The following is a 21,823-nucleotide window of genomic DNA, read 5'->3' as shown; positions in this document are numbered from 1 at the left end:
CAATGCCGGATTTGCTAGCTAAAGTTAGCAGAGACACATGAGAAGTAATATGCATTTAAAACATAAACATGTGTGCATGTTATTAAAAGGAAAGGAAGGTTGAAATTTTTATATACATTTTCCCGTATCAGTCAGTTCTCTGGGTGAGATGAGCTAAGGGAAATGAAGGGTCGTGAAGGGTGAATGACTAGGGTTCAAACTCTAGTGAAGGAATTAATTTACTACTCCCTCCGTTCCTAATTATAAAACTTAGTTTCAAAATTTTCGGCTATGTTTGGCATGTCATTTCAGCTAGCTTATAGCTTATTTGACTAGCTTAAAACTTATTTAACTAGCTTAAAAGCTCTATAAAAATGTTTGGTGAATGAGCTTATTTCAATAGCTTAAAGCTTTAAGCTATAAGCTATCTGAGGTAACTTGCTTATAGCTTAAAGCTTATAGCTTATTGAATTTATTGTCATTTTTATCCTTATTATTTTATTAAAATTCCACCATATAAGTATTAATGTTTAAATAAAATAAGTAAAAATTAATATTATATTTTTAAGATGATTTTTATTGTTCCTTCGGAAAACCTATTTTTAAGATGATAAATAAATTGAGTAAAATTAAAATATTTAAAGTTATAATAGTTTTAATATTAATATCCAATATGTATTAATGTGAAAATAAAGTAATGTTAAATATAAAAATAATTATATAAGTATGTCCTTTTATGTTATTTTCCAATTTCAGCTTGTTCAACAGCTAGTTTTACCAAACACTTTTGTTACAATTACGTAGCTTTTCAGCTTTCAGCTATCAGCTTTCAGCTAGCTTATCAACTTTCAGCTATGAGCTAGTTTTTCAGCTATCAGCTAACTTTTCAGCTTTAAGCTAGCTTATCAGCTAAACGTGCCAAACATTTCATATTCCTAAATATAAGACCTCTTACAATAATCTAGCAAAAAAAATTGTACTCTTCCATATTTACCCCTCACATTAATTGTATGTTTTCAATTCCAAAGTCACCACCTACCATTAATTACTACTAATCCAACTAACTATGACTGGTATAAATGCAATGATTATTAATTTATTAGTGAGAGAAAATGACAAAGAGTAAATAGGGAAGAATGTATGTATTTTTAAAAATTTAATACACTAATTAGTCACATTAAGTGTTTTGTTAATACTTTCAAAAAAAAAAAGATTTCTTACTAAACGCAATTTTTTGAAATATGTCTTATTTTTAGGAACGAAGGGAGTAACAATTAACAAATTGAAGGGTGAATGACTAGAAACCCTAGTGAAAGAACTAAATTATTAACAAGTAACATTTTTCTATAAAAAAAATCAGTTCTCTTTCACATCCACTTATAACTTGGTTGATCACCTCTTTTACTCTTCCAACGGTTGAATCTCCCATTTTTTAAAAAACAAAAAAAAAAAATCTCCCATCAAAGAGCCAACAAGGTGATAAAAAGCCAATTAAAATCAAACATTAATGTCATTAAGACACATGAATGGAAATGGAGTGTAACTGATGCGTATATATGAATGTGTTAATCCGATGAAGAATCATACCAAAACCAAATTCCATTAGAACCTTTAACGGTAGAAATAAAGAATAAAAACATCATTTAATCTAATTTTATTTTGATAGAGTAACTCAATATAAAAAAGTTGAAGTTTTCCGATGCAACAAAAAAAAAATATAAAAAAGTTGAAATAAAATTACTTGAATGTCATTTATCATTCAATTCAGTACTAACTGTATTGGATCTTGTCTCTGATGCATGGGTACGGCCAAATTGGCCATGTACCCGTACCGGGTACGTACCCGGTATGCATACGCGTCGGGTACGCATACGGTACATACCCGGTACGTACCCGTTACAAAAAAATAGGTTACGGGCCAAAACGACGTCGTTTTGGCCTTAAAAAAAAATAGAAACAGAACCCTAAATCGCGTGAAAAGAAGGAAGGGCAGCAGAAGAACACAAGAAACACGATAAAAGGAGGAAACCCACGCCACCGCAGGTACTCTCCTCCGTCGTGCTCTCCTCCGCCGCTGGCCACCACGCCACCGCAGGTACGTTGTGTCACGTTTATATCTAACTATTGCTTTCAGGGTATTGTTTGGCTTGTTTATGTTCATCTCTATTGGTATTTGGATATAATGATGGAAATTACTCTTCCTTCTTTCAAGCAACTCTACCCTTGAAGTTTACAAGAGCTCAAGATTTAGCTTTTATGTTTTATGTTGTTGTGGTGTTTGAACAATTATTTGGTTTTATGTTGTTGTGGTGTGGTGTTGAACAATTATTTAGTTTTATGTTGTGGTGTTGAACAATTATTTGGTTTTATGTTGTTTTGTTGAACAATTTAATATTATGTATTGGATGTTATTTTAATTAGTTATATTTATCTTCTTTTTTTTGCATAATTTATTTATATTTAAATATTATGTATAAAAAATATACATATATCTAACGTACCCGTACCCTTATTTTTTCAAAAATCGCGTACCGTGTACCTAATACCGTACCCGTACCGGGTACCCGTACCCGTGCAACACAGGATCTTGTTAGTAAATAAATCAGCACGATGCAGTTGGAGAATCTTATCATTTCAGTTTTTGTTTATTATGATGATGCATGTAGTATTCACTGTGTATGAATTTATTAAAATCGGTTGTGAGGGACCCATGCCACGAAGCTTTTGCTAAAGACAACAACGTTACTGCCGATCAAATACAAGTTCACTCACAAGTCACAACACTTCACTTTCTTAAGCATTCCGCAGTTCAACCTGCTCCAGAGTATTACACAAGCATCCATCCATGGCCACTGACTTTAGTTCAATCCCCATAATTGGTAATCAAACTTTCTTCCCACTTCCAATATTTCATTTCTTCATTTCTGTGTGTGTATTTTTTTTTTGTGTTTCTGTATATATATGATATAGTTTTGTTCTGTAGACATAGTAATAGAGAATTGTTGAGTGAATTGTGAAAGATTCAGCAATTTAAACTTCAGAACTCATACTCAGAGAGGAGGCATAATGTTTTTCCTTTTTGATTGTGCTGGTTTTTGTGACCCTAAATGATGATGATGCAGATATTGGTCTCCTTTTAGCTAAGGCAGATGACCCTAAAATGGCTGAGGACCCTGGTGTGCTTGAGGTTGTTAGAAATTTGGATAAGGCTTGTACAGAGGCTGGGTTCTTCTATGTGGTAACTTATTTCATCATTTTGCTTTTTTATTCCTTATTCTCTGGTTTCTTTGGTCATTTTGCTGTTGATGATGATGGAAAATTGAAATGAAAAGGTTGTTGTTTTTGCTCTAAGATCAATAGAATAAAAATGATGGAGAGCAGAATTCAATGGCTCATAGTAAGTGAATATAGCTTTCTCTTTATTCTCTTTTTTCTTTCCTTTCTGTGTATCAACTTTAGCACATCTTGTGCCTTATTTATACAATTTTGACTTATCTAAAAAAAAAATGAATATAGCTTTCATTTCACATACACTGAGTTAATTTGATAAGTAAAGTTTGTGGCAACTTTAGCGACTCTGTTGCCATCATCACACTTTTGATTGAATAGAGTTTTTCACTTTACCTCAAGAAATTGATTAACTACTTTGATTTCCTAAGTGTCAGTTTATTATGCGATGAACATTTCATCAATTAGCTTACTTGTGAATTGTACAGAGAGTTGATCAAAGAATAATTCATCTCCGGTTTTAGCCCTAACAAACAGGCCCTAATCTCATATTTTCTTGACAATCCAAAGCAAGATTTTCCTTTGCAGTTTTCTCACTTGTCATCTTTTATCATGGAACTTAAGCTGTTTTGTGTTAATGTTCACTTCAAATCATATGGTCCTTGATTGACAGAAAAACCATGGTATTTCCAATACACTCCTCAAAGAGGTTAGAGATATAACGCGTAGATTCTTTGAACTTCCATATGAAGAAAAGACAAAGATCAAAATGACTCAAGCAACCGGATTCAGGTTTGCTTGGCTGCATTAATCTATGCATCTATACTATGTATATTAAGGATCACTTTAGTTCTTGCAATGCAGCACAGGTTTATGAGTTTCTCCATCCAATTTATGCTGATACCAGCCAAACTTTTGATGTAGAGGATATGAGAGAATTGGAGAAAATATAACTCAAGGTGTACCTGACATGCATGAAGCTATTGATGTAGGTCTTACTTGTTTCTTAGCATAAATTTAGGTGTCTTTGTTTCTAGTGTGTTGTTCTTTTCTACTAGAAAATAAAATGATTTGTAATTATTCACATTAGGCTCATCTCAGGGTATTTTCAACCGTTTGAAACATTTTCACTCATATGTAATATAGCTCATATGATAGAACCTAACATTGTTCAGAGATTAGATTTCCTCAGCATTTCATTTTCTTTCTCTGATTGGAGCCTAGCATAGCAGGTGTAATAATTTATTCTGTGTCACATGGCTCTTCTATCAAGCCCTGAATGCATCTCAATATTTTCCTGTGACAGTGCTATAGGGAAGTGACTAAGGGCATGTATGGAGATCTTGGCAAAGTTATGGAAGGATACAACCATTGGTACGAGGAATTAGAGTTTTTCTATTGTTAATGTCTACATTCCTCCAGAAACCTTCTCCCCTCAACTTTTAGCTTAATATAATGCTCAAGAGAACAATTATATATATATATATGCTTCTAATACTGAATTCCCTATTAACCTAGTAGAATATTCACTAAATCAAATCAATAGTCAAGGGATTAAGGATTATTGTTTTAACAACCATGACTAAGATATTACTTATGTATTTCGGGCATAATGCGCGTCTTTTGACCTTCTTTAACTTTGCGGTTCATCACTCAGGCCACAAAATCCACCAAAATTCAAAGTTCTTATAGAGGAATATATTAGTCTCTGCACAGGCATGCTTTCTCCTCCTCTATTTTACATCATGTGAGTTCCTTTAGTATAATTAGTTTTCTTATATAGTTGTTTTGGTTAGAGCAGAGCTCGCAAGGAAAATTATGCGTGGAATCGCTCTAGCATTAGGTGGATCACCAGGTGAATTTGAAGGTCACAGAGCTGGGGATCCATTTTGGGTAATGCGGCTCATTGGTTACCCAGGTGTCACCAATGTAAATGGAACGGATGTTCTGAAAAATGATATTGGATGGTAATGAAATCTTGGATCTAGAGTTTTCCAATCTTTGCCCTTTTTTTATTATCATTAGTCCTTAAATTACTGATGCCTTTCCCTTTTTTGTTACTTTTTCTTTCTTCGCCATTTCTTTGAATAAACACAAATCCAGTGGAGCTCACACAGATTATGGTATACCTTTAACCTGTACATTATATTAAGTTTAGATTACTCGTTTAGTCATTGTCATTGATTCTAGATGATTCTTAACAGGTTTGTTGACATTGCTAAACCAGGATGATGATATAAATGCACTCCAGGTATGCCCTTATATATGGTCCTTTCTGAATAGTAGATATTAATACTCTTGAGTTTTTCATGCAGTTCTTGATTCTTACTTCTAGTCTCATAGAAACCAAACATGCACCATGCTATTATAAACCTATGTTTTGAGCTTCCTTACTATCTTAAGTATCTGTGGCTGGTAGCTTAGGAGATTCTTTTTTTGTATTCCCATTTTCTAGAATTAAATGATGTTATTCTTAATTAAGTGGCTCTTTCTTTCAACCCTTACATACTGGTTTTAGTTTGTGTTTTCTATTTCTTATCCATTGATGACTTCCAACTTGCCACTTCGAAATAAAGTTTTTCATTCATTTGCAATGAATTCTCTTTCTCTTGAGGGCAATTTAGCAGGTGTTATACTCTTCTATTATGGCTAGTTTAGACAATATTGTGTGTATTTCCCCTTGTTTGATACTATAGTCTGTTTTCAGCCATGTTACTGTTGTTTAATTGTTGAAGGTGAGAAACCTACGCGGCGAGTGGATATCAGCACCTCCAGTTCCTGGGTCATTTGTTTGCAACATTGGTGACATGCTAAAGGTATCTTAATTAATCTCTTCATGATAGTAATACCACTAGAGATTTGGTGGATGATCTAGTTAATTATGCAAGAGAATTGCAGATATACTCCAATGGTTTGTACGAGTCCACTTTGCATCGGGTCATAAACAACTCTACTAAATACAGAGTCAGTGTAGTCTTCTTTTACGAGGTTAGCCCCATTTTCTATTTACATGTATCGTCCTTTTATCTTGTTTTTCTTTAATTCCTGATTCCATTTGCCACTACTGTATGAACAGACGAACTTTGATACCGCGGTGGAGCCGTTAGATACACAGAAAACAAGGATAAATGGTAACAACAAGTTTGAAAGAGCTGTCTATGGAGAGCATCTTGTCAGAAAGGTTCTCACAAATTTTGTTGAGGAGTAGCATTGTTTTCCCTTGTTCTTGTGTGTAATTATAATAAGTCCAGACCTACAAGTGCTGAAAACTCAAGCATTTGTTAATTGTTATGTACAATGACTTGATACTAAATAACTATGACCTTAGAATGCTTTCAGTTTCAAGACAAGGGTGGGCAATTCATCAGGCTGTGAACTGTTAATAAACATCAATTTATCAGCTCAGTGCAAGCATCCTTCTTGTCCCCAAACAATGTCTCAATTTTCTGTCCCACTTGTCATGTCAGTTAAATTGGACATGAGTGGAGCAGATACAAACTTATATAGTGGTTTTTAATTGACATTTGAGAGGGAAGATCTTAGTGCGTTTTAACACAACTAAGTGCAACACTATTAATGGACAATCGCCATTAGAATGAACTCAATGAAGTAAACAGAACTCTCACTTCTAATCACTATAAAATTGTATATAAATCATTTGAGTCAAGTATACAAAGATGATAATGCTATTTCTTAAGATTGTAGCTCAGTTGGCAACGCTGATTGAATGTGAATGTGTGGGAAAAGCTCTCAGGTTCAATCTCTTCGCAATACATCGAGGGGAGGGATGAAGAGCCTTAACAGTGACTAAATCCCGATTTTGGAATAGTCAGCATCCGAATGGTGACCGGATACCGGGTGATTTAAACCAAATTATTAAGTATACCAAACAGTTTAAGACACTAGTTTTATTATGATGTATATAGCACTCACTATAGAATAAATAAAATCGGTTGTGTACTTGTGATGAGTATATTTTGTGGAGTTGGAGTCCCCTAGTCTTTGTTAATGACAACAATGTTATCATCAACGATCAAACACAAGTACACAACAGTTCCTTTTTTCAAGCCTCCCCAGTAGCACACCACACAACCTGCTCCAGAGAGTACATAGATAGATAATCAGAAGCATCCATGGCCACTGACTTTAGTTCCTTCCCCATAATTGGTGTTAACACCAAAATTTCTAGCTTTGGAAATTTATCAGTGAGATATTGGGTATGTAAATGCATGGCATGTTTTAGCATAATCTCTACTTTCTACCAAATTATTATTACATATATTGGTTGAAATCATATGCCAATTACTTTCCTAGTCGAAATATGGCCTTGGTTTTGAGGTCCAGATTATATGTTGATGACACCATTTTAATGCCAAAGTGTTTAGTGTCAAGAGTTCATAGGGGATTAAAATAACGTGGCATTAGCAATGTATATATTTCGACCACAGGACTTCGACAAGGAGAAGATGCAACAGTACTAAGTGGAAACTTTGTAATATAGCCACATGAAAGGAGTTCTTCGACCAAGCACAAGAAAGCAAGATATATTTGAAAACACGTATTAAGTTTGGTAGAAAGAGATCAAAGCAATCCAGCAAAGAATGGTTGAGGATCCTGGTGTACTAGAGGTTGTTAGAAATTTGGATAAGGCTTGTACTGAGGCAGGGTTCTTCTACGTGGTAATTCTTTCATCTTTTAGCATTTTTTATTCCTTTTACTTTGATTTCTTTAGTTGTTTTGCTGTAAATGATGATGGAAATTTTTGCTGTAAATGATGATGGAAATGGAAACAAAAAGGTTATTGATTTTATAATCATGAGATAAATTGGTAAGAATCTGCACTATAGCGAAGAGGTTAATCTTTATGAGACTAGGTACACTAGCTGCAACTTTTGCTAACATAACATATATAATATGTAATGTTTTGAACCTCATATAGATTCCAACTATCTCTTGTAAAATGGTTCTGTCGCTTGGAATGGCACTTAACTAGTAGTTCTCGAGAATTGAAATGACCCAAAAGCATAGCATAGAAACAATAGAATAAAATGGATGGAGATGATGAAGCAGAAATCAATGGCAGATGGCTCATAGTAAATGAATGTAGTTTCTATTTTACATACACTGAGTTAATTTGATAAGTAGGGATTACGGCAACTTTAGCTAAACTATTTTGATTGGCAAAGTGTCAGTTTATTATGTGATGATAAATTCATCAATTAGCTTGCAAAATTGTACACAGAATTGATCCATGAATTTTTCATCTCCATTTTCACACGCTACCAAACCGCCCTAATCTCACATTTTCTTGACAATCCAAAGCAAGATTTTCCTTTGCATTTATTCACTTGTCATATATATTTTATCATGGCACTTAGGCCATTCTTTCTTTAATTTTTAACTTCAATTCCTACTGTCCTTGGTTGACAGAAAGGCCATGGCATTCCTGATACACTCCTCAAAGAGGTTAGAGAGATAACGCGTAGATTCTTTGAACTTCCATATGAAGAAAAAATAAAAATCAAAATGACTCCGGCTACTGGATTCAGGTTTGCTTAGTTGCATTCGATCTGTACTATTCACATGAAGCATCACTTTAGTTTTTACTGCACCAGGTTTACCCCTCCTATTTATGCTAATACCAGCCTAACTTGCGATGCAGAGGATATGAGAGGATTTTCGAAAATATAACTCAAGGTGTACCAGACATGCAAGAAGCTATATTGATGTAGGTCTTACTTGTTTCTTAGCATAATTTAAGATGTCTTTGTTTGTAGTGTGTTGTTTTTTTACAAGAAAATAGAAATGTTTTGTTACTATTGATATTAGGCTCATATCAGGGGTATTTTCAACCGTTTGTAACAATTTCACTCATATGTAATATAGCTCATATGGTAGTACCTAACATTGTTTAGAGTGTAGATTTCCTCAGCATTTAATTTTCTTTCTCTGATTGGAGCCTAGCATAGTAGGTGTACTAATTTCTCTGCATCATGGTTCTTCTATCAAGCACTGAATGATTATATTTTCCTTTAACAGTTCTATAGGGAAGTGACTAAGGGCATGTATGGTGATCTTGGCAAAGTTTTGGAAGGATACAACCATTGGTACGAGGAATTAGAGTTTTTCTATTGTTAATGCCTACATTCCTCCACATAGACCTTCTCCCCTCAATTTTTAGCTTAATATATTGCTCAAGAGAACAATTATATATATGCTTCTAATACTGAATTCCCTATTAACCAAGTAGAATATTCACTAAATTAAATCAATAGTCAAGGGATTAAGGATTATTGTTAACACTCATGACTAAGATATTGCTTACGTATTTCGGGCATAATGCGCGTCTTTTGGCCTTCTTTAACTTTGTGGTTCATCATGCAGGCCACAAAATCCACCAAAATTCAAAGTTGTTATAGAGGAATATATTAGGGCTCGTTTGACACGCCGTATTAGGCATGATAGTATAAGTTTATACAATACATTAATTATGAGCTTATCCATTGTTTGGTGATGACATTGTATTGTATAAGTTTATCCATCAAAGTCTCTTATACGTTAAAATGACGTATTATTTAATTCATCATGTGAGTGATGGATAAAACATGATAAGGTTGTGACGTATAAGTCACCGTCAACACCACCCTCCATTGCTGCCAACTTACACCACCATTAGCACCACCACCGCCACCGGTGTTGCCGCCACCACCCGATCACCACCGCCTCCACCGCCCTACCGTCACCACTGGTGTTGCCGCCACCACCACCGTCGCCGCCCTACCGCCACCACCACCATAATCGCCGCCACAACAACCTTATCGCCACCACCACCATAATCGCTGCCACCACTCTATTGCCACCACCGCCACCACCGACACCACAACCACCACCCTATCGCCACCACCACCACCATTGCCTCCACCCTCCACCGTTGCCGCCACCCTACTAAGCCGCCACCGCCTTACCACCACCACCACCCTATCGTCGCCAACACGAGAACCACCATCGCTGCCACCACCGCTCTATCGCCACCACCACCATAATCGTCGTCACCACTCTAGTGCCACCACCGACACCACAACGACCACCCTATCGCCACCACCACCACCATTGCCTCCACCGTAGCCGCCACCGCCTTACCACCACCACCACCACTCTATCATCGCCACCACCACAACCACCATCGCTGCCACCACCACCACCAACCTATCTCCACTGTCACCACCACCGCCACCAACACCAACCTACCACCATTGCCACCACCACCACCAACTTACCACCACTTTCATCATCTATGCCACCACCGTTATAATCACCTCCATATTTGATTTTTATTATATATTATTATTCAATATTTCATTAAACATAAAATTGCATTAATTTAAACGATATGGTAAATTATACAGAGTATGGTCAAACGCTGGATAGTATAAGAAAGTTATTAGGGCTTATACTATCAGGCCTAATACTATCATGTCTTATACTATCAGTCTTTATACTATACTTCGCACCAAACTGGCCCTTAGTCTCTGCACAGGCATGGTTTCTCCTCCTCTATTTTACATCATGTGAGTTCCATTAGTTTAATTTGTTTTCTTTTATAGTTGTTTTGGTTGGAGCAGAGCTCGCAAGGAAAATTATGCGTGGAATCGCTCTAGCATTAGGTGGATCACCAGATGAATTTGAAGGTCACAGAGCTGGGGATCCATTTTGGGTAATGCGGCTCATTGGTTACCCAGGTGTCTCCAATGTAAATGGAACGGATGTTCGGAAAAATGATATTGGATGGTAATGAAATCTTGGATCTAGAATTCTCCAATCTTTGCCGTTTTTTTTCTTATATTAGTCCTTACATAACTGATGCCTTTTCCTTTTACATTTCTTTTTTCTTTCTTTACCATTTCTTTGAATAAACACAAATTCAGTGGAGCTCACACAGATTATGGTATACCTTTACTCGTGCATTATAATAAGTTTAGGTTACTTGTTTAGTCATTGTCATTGATTCTAGATGATTCTTAATAACAGGTTTGTTGACATTGCTAAACCAGGATGATGATATAAATGCACTCCAGGTATGCACATATGGTCCTTTATGAATAGTAGATATTCATACGCTTCAGTTTTTCATGCAGTTCTTGATTCTTACTTCTAGTCTCACATAAATCAAACATGTACCATGCTATTATAAACCTAAATTTTGAGCTTCCTTACAATCTTTAGTATATATGTGGGGCTGGTAGCTTTTAGGAGATTATTTTCTTGTATCCCCATTTTCTAGAATTAAATGGAGTTATTCTCACTTAAGTAGTTGATTCTTTCAACCCTTATCTACTGGCTTAAGTTTGTGATTTGTATTTTTATCGACTTTCAACTCGCCACTTTGAAATAAAGTTTTTCATGTAGGTTTCTAATAAATAAGAATTTATTCTGAACCACATGTTTTCTATCCACATAGAATACAGGAGTATAATCTTAATCCACTCTTGATTAACCCATACTCAAATTCAATATGATACACAGAAAGCGGAAGCATACCTGAATTTGTCATTGGGAATTGCTAAAGGATATTTAATTTGGGGTTGTGATCTTCGAATTGTAGATCACCCTTAATGTTTCCTGATGTTCTCTTCTGATGGGGATGAAGAGAGACTTTTTACAACGTGTCTACAATTGGGGACCATAACTCATATAAGTAAATGCATAAGTTATAATTCAATTTTCAATATTTTTAATTTGGCCCTTCATCAAATTAGAATATTGCTTTATGGTATCTGTACAATATCATTTCATAACACATGCCCTTAGCCATAAAATCAATATTAAATATATCACTTTAGTTTTGGCTGATTAAATCATGGCTCTAACACAATTAAAAGTTACGTTTGTGACCCAAAATTCTAACATTTCAATCATTTGCAATGAATTCTCTTTCTCTTGAGGGCAATTTAGCTGGTACTCCCTCTATTCTAGAAAAATTGTTGTTTTAGACATTCTTTCAATATTTCAAAAATGTTTGTTGTTTTAGAAAATCAATGCATTTTTTGCTCATTTTTCCACTTATTCCCTTATTTAATAAATTTTCCATCACTTATGATCTCTCATATCAACCAATTACAACTCGTCTCTATTAACTACATTAATCTTCTTCATCCAAGTAGAATTTAATTGTTGCACATAATACTAGCAAAGTTTAATAAGGGTATTATAGCAACATTATACTATCAATAATTGTCATCTTAATTTTTGTGCTACAACCTTAAATAACAATCTTTGTGGAACGAAGGGGGTATAATATTCTTCTATTTTGGCTAGTTGAGACAATTTTTCATAGGCACTGAGATGTGTTATTTTCTCATTTTCATACTTTTTAATGGGAAACCAAACAAATTCCAAATATGCGAAAATTTTGTGTGTTTCCCCCTTTTTTGATACCATAGCTTGTTTTCAGCGATGATATTGTTTAATTGTTGAAGGTGAGAAACCTACGCGGCAAGTGGATATCAGCGCACCTCCAGTTCGTGGATCATTTGTTTGCAACATTGGTGACATGCTAAAGGTATTGTTGGCCCAAGAAAGAAAAACGCATTCAGCCCAAAATACTCAGAGTAGTCGAATTCTGACTAAAAGGAATGAAAAGGAAAATGCACTAAGTTAATGGGGCAGCCAAATTCGACAACAACAATTACTACTAAACACAGGCACATGTAACACGTGCCACATTGACCAAGTCAAATTCTCCCCACGATGGTCGAAAACGTGGCCAAGAAACGGTTGAGGCAGTTGAGAAACACGACCCTCACCACTACGCATGAAACCTCCGGAACAAGCATCAGATCGTGGGGAATCAGACCCACTAACCCGACCAACAAGGAAGAAAACCGCCAGGGACACGCAAGACATGGAGCTCTATAAATAGGAAAATCTGATTCAGAAAAGGGGTTCTCAACTCAAACTCTGAAAAATTCACCAGAAAGCTTTAATGTCCGCATCAATGAGACTCAAGGAGCAAAACGTGATGATGGAGGAGTATGTTGCAGAACCGACACTTTAGTTTCCCTGCATTTCAGCTTGTTGATTTCCAGTTATTTTGTGTAGTTCGTTTGTCGAAATCTGCAGTTCATGTAGTTTTCATGTTATTTTAGTTTATTTGACTGTTTTGTAATTGACTCGTGTTCAATAAAATCTAGTTTCACCTGAGTTGCTCGTTGTTGTCGAAAACACATTCATTCACACACAACACTTTGGCAAAGCGTTTTCTCAAAAGGACCCTGAAATCTAAACTTCCTTTAGTCGAACTAAGAGGATATTTGTTTACCAAAAATACGTGTAAACAAATTGGCACGCCCAGTGGGACCGTTTTTGTGAAAACTAAGTTTTACAGAAGCGTTTTGTGTGTTTAAGTTTATTGCATGCTATTTGGTATTTGCTACTTGCCTTGATTGTGATTTATATGCACCTGAGAAGTGGTAAGACTATAAGTATGACAAGCAATCGAGGAAGAACTTCCCCCCAAGGGTCTAACGTGGGTAATCAGGGTAGCCCCGGGGGGAGTAGTGGTAATAACAATGAAGAAGTGTCTACTGGGATGGGACCTGGCATCACTATGCCAACCCAGAATGTGGCAGTCTCTACAATGGCAGAAATGCCTGTATCTACATCAGTGCAGGCACAAATTGTTCCAACTATTACGAGAGGAGATATGCCTTATGGTATGCCCATGTCTATAATGCAAGGCATACAGGGCACATATTCGACATTCCCCGAGAATGTCCCTCCTTTTAGCATACCCCCCTTCGGGGCAAATGGAACAATGCTAAATTTAGGGAGCCAAGTTAGCCCTCCTATTCCTGGATCTAGTTCACAAATTTATTTATCTACAGGTATGAATACTGGTTCACTTCAAGCCATTAGGCAGCAAGTAGATGATAGTAACCATGAAATGGTTAACATGCTATCTCGACAGATAGGTGAGCTAATCAACCCTGTGCTCCAAAATAATAATGCCAATAATCAGCATTTGGCACGACAGATGGATCGTTTGGCGACAACCCTGGGGGCACCAGTCGAAATCCAACCGGCACCAGGGATTAACCAAATCCCGTTGCCTAACCACGTCCCTGCCCCTGTGCGCTATCAGGCGCCGCAACACCAAGAGATGAGGGCAAACCCTTTGTACGAGGCAGTGCAGCCACCATTGCAAAATGTGTATATGGTAAACAGGGAAGAACACGCTGATGGTGTGCTAGAGAGAATTCGACACCAGAATGCTGGGGGGCAACAAAATGTTGCTGCCGTAGTGGAACAATTGTTGAACCAACATGGTTTCAACGTAGGTTTCGCAAATAGACCCCATTTTGTGTCGGCCTTTATAGAGGAGGTTCTCGAATCCGAACTTCCTCGAGGCTGGAAGGTCCCCAAATTCACTAAGTTCTCGGGGGATTCAGGAGAGTCCACTGTAGAACACATAGCTAGGTACCAAATCGAAGCAGGGGACTTAGCCATCAATGAAAATTTAAAAATGAAGTACTTCCCGAGTTCTTTAACTAAGAATGCATTTACCTGGTTCACCACCCTCGCTCCTAGGTCAGTCCACACATGGGCCCAGTTGGAAAGAATTTTCCATGAACAGTTCTTTAGGGGAGAGTGCAAAGTGAGTTTGAAGGATCTGGCGAGTGTTAAAAGAAAGCCAGCAGAGTCTATTGATGATTATCTGAACAGGTTTAGGATGCTTAAATCTCGATGCTTTACTCATGTCCCCGAACATGAGCTAGTTGTCTTAGCCGCTGGTGGTCTAGAGTATTCTATTAGAAAGAAAATCGACACTCAGTATATTCGAGATATGTCTCTACTCGCAAACAGAGTGAGGCACATCGAATTACTAAAGGCCGAGAAGTCTGAGGAGAGGGCCAAGACTACTAAGTGGCCAAAGAAGGAAAAAGTAGCATACCTAGACGCTGATCCAGTGTGTCAAAGTCCGTGTGTCTATCGCGAAGTCCCTGCAGACGTCGAATTAAACGATGTCAATCTGGCTGAACTTCAGCCAGGCGATCCTTATGTTTGTAAAGCATTGAAACCACGTGAAAACAAGCTTGGGGACGAACACCCCAAGAACACAATTCCTGCTGTGAAAACTTATACTTTTGATGTGACCAAATGTGATGCAATTTATGATATACTTGTGTCTGATGGTTTGCTTGTGGTCTCTAAAGACCAAAAACTTCCTTCTCCTGAACAAAGGAAAGAAATATTGCAAATATCACAACTTTTTTGGCCATTGGACCTCACAGTGTGTTCGTTTCAGGGACCTTGTGCAAGGGGCATTGGACTCAGGGAGACTCAAGTATGACGAAAAAGCCAAGAGTCAAATGAAGATCGACTCTGATCCACTACAGATAGCTGAGGCCAACTATGTAGAGCCTTTCTACATTGGCATGGTCGACATTTCCGAAAAGCTAATTCTGGGCTTGACGCTTGGAGAGGCAAAAGAAGAAAACGTAGCTGTCGAAGAGCCAGAGGTCGCGAAAGAGGTGAGCTTTGAAGAGGTTTACCCCAAGGCTGGAGAAACTCTTGTCGAGTTTCTATCCCGGAGCAAAGATGGCGAGAAAGAAGTCATGTTGTGCCCTAGATGCAGCGCCGTTTTCGACAAATTTGCAGCCAAGGCCTACCAAGATTCAGAAATGAAAAGGCATTACCAAAAGAAAGCTCCTGTATCCAGGAGACTGAAGTATCCCCACGAGGAGTGGGTTGAGAGAGATCAAGAACTCGATGGCCATAAAGGCCAAAAGTTAAGAGGCAAGGACAAGACTTATGTCCCTGATGCTGGGTTACCAAAAAATCAATGGTTCAAGCCAGCACCTCCAAGGCCAAAACCATACCCCAAGTGGCAGAAAATCGACTTAGGCCAGGGGTCTTCTTACATCAACAATTCCCGCGTGTCGCGGAACTATTCCTATGGCTCTGGGAATTATTATGCTCCTGAACAAATGACCAGAACTCAGTTCAGACGTTTCCTGAGGAAAAGGAAAGCGGAAAGGGAAAGGGGTGGCAAGTTCTGTTCATTATGGGACATAAAGCCAGAAGACAACCCTCGTAATGAACCCAGTGTGGCGTCGATTATTAATCAACTGGATCACGCCATCAAACAAGGAACAACCGTGCCACCAAATCCAGCCAAGGAGAAAGGGAATGAGGTTGTCAAAGATGAGGATGAAGACATGCTCGAGGATTTCGACGACAGTGATGGGGAAGATCTTAACATCATCTGCATAGTGTCTATCTTACCCGCTGAATTCGACATAATCTCAGAGGTCACCGAAAGTGAAGAAGACTACTACGATGAAGAAGAGCCAGATGACAACCCCTTGTGCTACTACGTAATGCAAAAAGGATCCGTCGAAGACGAAAGGGCTATTTTCCAGAGGCCAACGGAGCAGATGAAAAGCCACTTGAAGCCGTTATTCGTCTGGGCCAAGGTCGACGAAAAAGGGGTTAATAAAGTTCTTGTCGACGGAGGGGCCACAATTAATTTAATGCCTAAGTTTATGCTCAAGAAGTTAGGCAAAACTGAGGCAGACCTAATCCCTCACGACATGGTCCTTTCCGATTATGAAGGGAAGACAGGCTCTTCTTTAGGAGCAATTATGTTGAACATAACCGTAGGAACGGTGGCCCGTTCCACGTTATTCATCGTGGTACCCTCAAAAGCCAACTACAACCTGCTATTGGGGAGAGAATGGATCCACGGCGTGGGGGCAGTGCCCTCAACCCTGCACCAACGTATCTCCATTTGGAAATCAGATGGGGTTGTCGAGAATGTGCAAGCAGATCAGAGCTACTACTTAGCGGAGACAAGTTACGTTGGCAAAAAGAATTTCGAGAAAAGTTTAGCCACAATCGCTCCTCTAGACACAGTGGCTAGTCAATATTTCAACCCTTACTCAGAGTACTCGGTGACGTTGGATCCCATCAGGGGATTAAACCTTAATGAAGCATACAAACCTGATGCCATGAGTGGATGGCACAGTGATGAAGAAAAGGATGCCACTACTGAGTGGCAAAATGATGTTAGAGATGATTAATTCGAGCCTGGCTCGAATCTCGGCTTACGCAGCCGAAAACAGAATAAGGACGGCCCTAGAGGCCGCAAGAATAGCCAAAGAAATGGCTACTGACGAAGTCAATGCCTCAATTCTGCCTGTCGAAATTACATCTCGAGAGGAGGCAAGAACAAATAAGGATAACACGTGCATAGAAGAAAACGAGCAGAGTGCCGATGAATGCGAATTCGAGGACCTTTGCAATTTGAGGCTAGATTGCATCTACGATGACGGCCCATTAGGCTTCGAGAAGCCAGTGGTCGATGTTTCCAAGAGAATGGAAGCGCAAGACCCTTTAGAAGAAGTGGACCTGGGTGATGGCTTAGAAAAGAGGCCAACGTACATCAGTGCTCTTATTGACCCAGAATTAAAAGATAGGATGGTGAAATTACTCAAAGAATTCAAAAACTGTTTCGCTTGGGACTACGATGAAATGTCTGGCCTTAGTCGAGAATTGGTGGAATTGAAGTTACCCATCAAAGAAGACAAGAAACCAGTCAAGCAATTACCCAGGAGGTTCCATCCAGATGTGTTGGTGAAAATCAAGGAAGAAATCGAAAGACTCCTCAAGTGTAAATTTATCAGGACGGCTCGATATGTGGACTGGTTAGCCAACGTGGTTCCAGTGATCAAGAAGAACGGGAAAATGAGAGTTTGTATTGACTTTCGAGATCTTAACGCTGCCACTCCAAAAGACGAGTATCACATGCCTATTGCTGAGATGATGGTGGATTCAGCTGCTGGTCACGAATACTTAAGCTTGTTGGATGGTTACTCAGGCTACAACCAAATCTTCATAGCAGAAGAGGATGTGTCGAAAATAGCTTTTCGATGTCCTGGTGCCTTGGGGACATACGAGTGGGTGGTCATGCCATTTGGGTTGAAAAACGCTGGCGCGACCTACCAAAAGGTAATGAATACCATTTTTCATGATTTTATCGAAACTTTCATGCAGGTTTACATTGATGATATTGTGGTGAAATCCCCATCAAGGGATGACCATTTATTGCATCTAAGGAAATCCTTTGAGAGGATGAGAAAATATGGCTTGAAGATGAATCCCCTTAAATGTGCTTTTGGTGTTATTACAGGTGATTTTTTGGGTTTTGTGGTGCACAAAAAGGGCATCGAGATCAACAAAAATAAAGCTAAAGCCATTCTCGACACAAGTCCACCAACCAGCAAGAAGCAACTACAATCGTTATTGGGAAAGATTAACTTCCTAAGGAGATTCATTACCAACCTTAGTGAAAAGACCAAGTCATTTTCTCCGCTTCTTCGACTAAAAAAGGAGGATGTGTTCCGCTGGGAGGCAGAGCACCAAAAGGCATTTGATGAACTCAAGAAGTACTTGTCCAATCCACCTGTAATGGTGCCACCCATCAAAGGGAGGCCAATGAAGCTGTATATTTCCGCCACAGATGAAACCATCGGGAGTATGCTGGCTCAAGAAGATGAAGATGGCAACGAAAGGGCCATATTTTACTTGAGTAGGGTGTTAAATGGCGCAGAAACTCGATACACTATGATCGAGAAGTTGTGTTTATGCCTGTACTTCTCTTGTGTAAAGTTGAAATATTACATAAAGCCAATCGATGTAATGGTTTTTTCTCATTATGATATAATAAAGCACATGTTATCCAAACCAATCTTGCATAGTCGAATTGGTAAATGGGCTTTGGCCCTAACCGAATATTCATTAACTTACGTCCCATTAAAAGCGATTAAAGGGCAGGCGGTTGCTGATTTCTTGGCAGATCACACCATGCCTAGAGAGATCATAACCTATGTGGGCATACAGCCTTGGAAGTTATATTTCGACGGTTCCAGCCATAAGAATGGAACTGGAATCGGGATGTTTATCATGTCCCCGCAGGGCATCCCCACTAAATTCAAATTTAGGATCAAGAGTAATTGCTCGAACAACGAAGTCGAGTATGAGGCGTTGATATCGGGCCTCGAGATCCTGCTAGCTCTGGGGGCAAAGAACGTCGTCGTGAAAGGGGATTCTGAGTTGGTGGTAAAGCAACTCACCAAAGAGTACAAGTGCGCTAGTAAGCATTTAGCCAAATATTATGTAAAAGCAAGCAATTTGTTGGCTAAATTCAACGAAGTTGGAATAGGTCACGTTCCTAGAGTGGAGAACCAAGAAGCCAATGAATTGGCGCAGATTGCTTCTGGGTATATGATAGATAGGCTAAAGTTGACAGAGTTAATTAAGATCAAAGAAAAACTGAGTCCTTCAGATCTCGACATTATGGTCATTGATAATCTAACCCCTAACGATTGGAGAAAGCCAATTGTCGAGTACCTGCAGAACCCAGTAGGGTCAACTGATAGAAAAGTCAAGTATAGGGCTCTAAGTTACACCATTTTAGGTAACGAGTTGTTCAAAAAGAACGTCGACGGCACATTGTTGAAATGCTTAAGCGAAGACGACGCATTTATAGCAGTATCAGCTGCTCACGATGGCCTGTGTGGTGCTCACCAAGCAGGGGCCAAAATGAAATGGATTCTATTTAGACAAGGTTTGTATTGGCCAACTATCATGAAAAATTGCATTGAGTACGCAAAAGGTTGTCAAGATTGCCAAAAACACTCAGGAATCCAGCATGTGCCAGCTAGTGAATTGCACTCTATTATCAAGCCATGGCCTTTTAGGGGATGGGCAATAGACTTAATTGGCGAAATTCACCCAGCTTCATCAAAGCAGCACAAGTATATCATTGTGGCAGTCGACTATTTCACTAAATGGGTCGAAGCCATCCCACTACAAAACGTAACACAGGAAACGGTGATCGAGTTTATACAAAACCACATTGTATATCGATTTGGATTGCCAGAGTCCATTACAACGGACCAAGGCACGGTGTTTGTGGGACGCAAAGTGGCAGCCTTCGCAGAATCTTGGGGCATCAAGCTTTTAACCTCGACCCCTTACTACGCTCAGGCTAATGGCCAAGTAGAAGCAGCCAATAAAGTCCTAATAAGCTTGATCAAGAAGCATGTGGGTCGAAAACCAAAAAGCTGGAATGAATCTTTAAGCCAAGTCCTATGGGCTTACCGGAATTCACCAAGGGAAGCGACAGGAACGACGCCTTTTCGACTGGCCTATGGCCAAGAAGTCGTGTTGCCCGCAGAGGTATATTTGCAATTATGTTGAATTCAAAGGCAAGAAGAAATCCCAAGCGAAGTTTACTGGAATATGATGCTAGATGAAATGGTCAACCTCGACGAAGAAAGGCTCTTGGCACTAGACGTCTTAACAAGGCAAAAGGATCGCATAGCTAAAGCATACAATAAAAAGGTTAGAGATCGATCTTTTATCACAGGGGATTATGTGTGGAAAGTTATTCTCCCAATGGATAAAAAGGATAGAGCTTATGGGAAATGGACCCCCAGTTGGGAAGGGCCATTCACAGTCGAGAAAACGTTACCCAATAATGCTTACGTGATTAAGGAATTGGGCAATCAGAGTCAATGTGTTACGATAAATGGCAAGTATTTAAAAGCATATAAGCCAATGTTGCACGAATGTAAAATCGAATGAAACATGAACGATAAAATTGCCAAATTATATTCATTGATCGAAAAACGTTACAAGTATGGCAAAATACAAATAAAATACAAATAAAACTAGAATCCTAAAAAGGAAAAATGGCCCTGTATCCGTCATATTTAGCTTGCATGGGGGCTAATCGATCCACCAGCGCCACCATCTGGCCCTCAAGTCGAGCCTTCTTTTGACGAGCAACCAAGTCTTCAAGGGAGGCTGCACGAATCTCGACGACTAACCGAACAAGACCTTCAGATCTTGCTGATCCAAAGAGGTCTGGAGAAAATCGAATTTCTCCCTCCACTCATTTATTTGGTGTTCTTGAAAGAACACCATTACTGAAAGTTCCCGGAACTCTTCAAACAGAGGGTTGGCCTCCAAGAGAAGCCCCTGGAACTCCTGAAGAGGAATTCTAACGCGTGCAACGATTGGCCTATGAAGCAGTTGATCAATGAGCCCTAAAAGCTCATCAAGGCCAGCAGAGGAGTCATACAGGTTCTAGAAAAGGTTCTCTTGGAAAGCCAAGTCCTTGATACGACGAAGAATTAGTCTGCTATCCATGGTGAAGAATGAAAGGTTCTTGGATCGCAGAAAGAAGGAAGAATGGAAAGAAAAGAGTTGCTGTTGAAAGACGAGTAGAAAACGGCTTCTATTATAGTAGGAAGTAACAAACAGACGTATTAATGCAAGCATGCAGTTACCAAAGCATCAGCCAAACACGGCAAGCCACGTCAACCACTACCACAAGTGAAGGAAGTTCTTGAGTCGTTGAACAGGAACGTAATAAAAGCGTTATAAAATTATCTGGTTTTCCAAGAAACTTGGAAGTTGAAAGGTTAGATTAAGCCACCAAGTTAAATGGTGAGACTTAGCCATTCAATGCAGGAAGTAATGTAACGAAAAACTGATTCGACAATAAAATGCAAATCGAAAAATAAAGCATGTCGAGCATTGCCAATAC

General features: G+C 38.7%; 1 protein-coding gene and 1 pseudogene across 2 annotated transcripts; both read left to right on the top strand.

Annotated features, from left to right (window-relative positions):
- The first annotated feature begins 2,700 nt into the window (after positions 1 to 2,700).
- On the top strand, positions 2,701 to 6,618 carry LOC130714849 (probable 2-oxoglutarate-dependent dioxygenase At3g50210). Of its 2 annotated transcripts, XM_057564814.1 has the most exons (13): positions 2,701 to 2,858; positions 3,102 to 3,217; positions 3,332 to 3,376; positions 3,881 to 3,999; positions 4,132 to 4,195; positions 4,514 to 4,581; positions 4,865 to 4,923; positions 5,009 to 5,174; positions 5,311 to 5,330; positions 5,412 to 5,458; positions 5,943 to 6,023; positions 6,106 to 6,195; positions 6,284 to 6,618. In XM_057564814.1, exons 1-13 carry the CDS (start codon positions 2,825 to 2,827, stop codon positions 6,413 to 6,415), a joined length of 1,041 nt encoding a protein of 346 aa, XP_057420797.1. In that variant the 5' UTR covers positions 2,701 to 2,824; the 3' UTR covers positions 6,416 to 6,618. The 2 variants fall into 2 exon arrangements, with proteins under 2 accessions (XP_057420797.1, XP_057420798.1); XM_057564815.1 differs by lacking the exon at positions 3,332 to 3,376.
- A 722-nt stretch (positions 6,619 to 7,340) lies between these two features.
- Positions 7,341 to 21,823, top strand: part of LOC130712340 (probable 2-oxoglutarate-dependent dioxygenase At3g50210) — a 44,503-nt pseudogene continuing 30,020 nt past the window's right edge.

The sequence above is a fragment of the Lotus japonicus genome, chromosome 4 (assembly GCF_012489685.1).
Source record: "Lotus japonicus ecotype B-129 chromosome 4, LjGifu_v1.2".
In the NCBI taxonomy this organism is placed as follows: domain Eukaryota; kingdom Viridiplantae; phylum Streptophyta; class Magnoliopsida; order Fabales; family Fabaceae; genus Lotus; species Lotus japonicus.
Note: the sequence above shows the minus strand (reverse complement) of the source record. Positions and strands in the feature narration are given on the sequence as shown.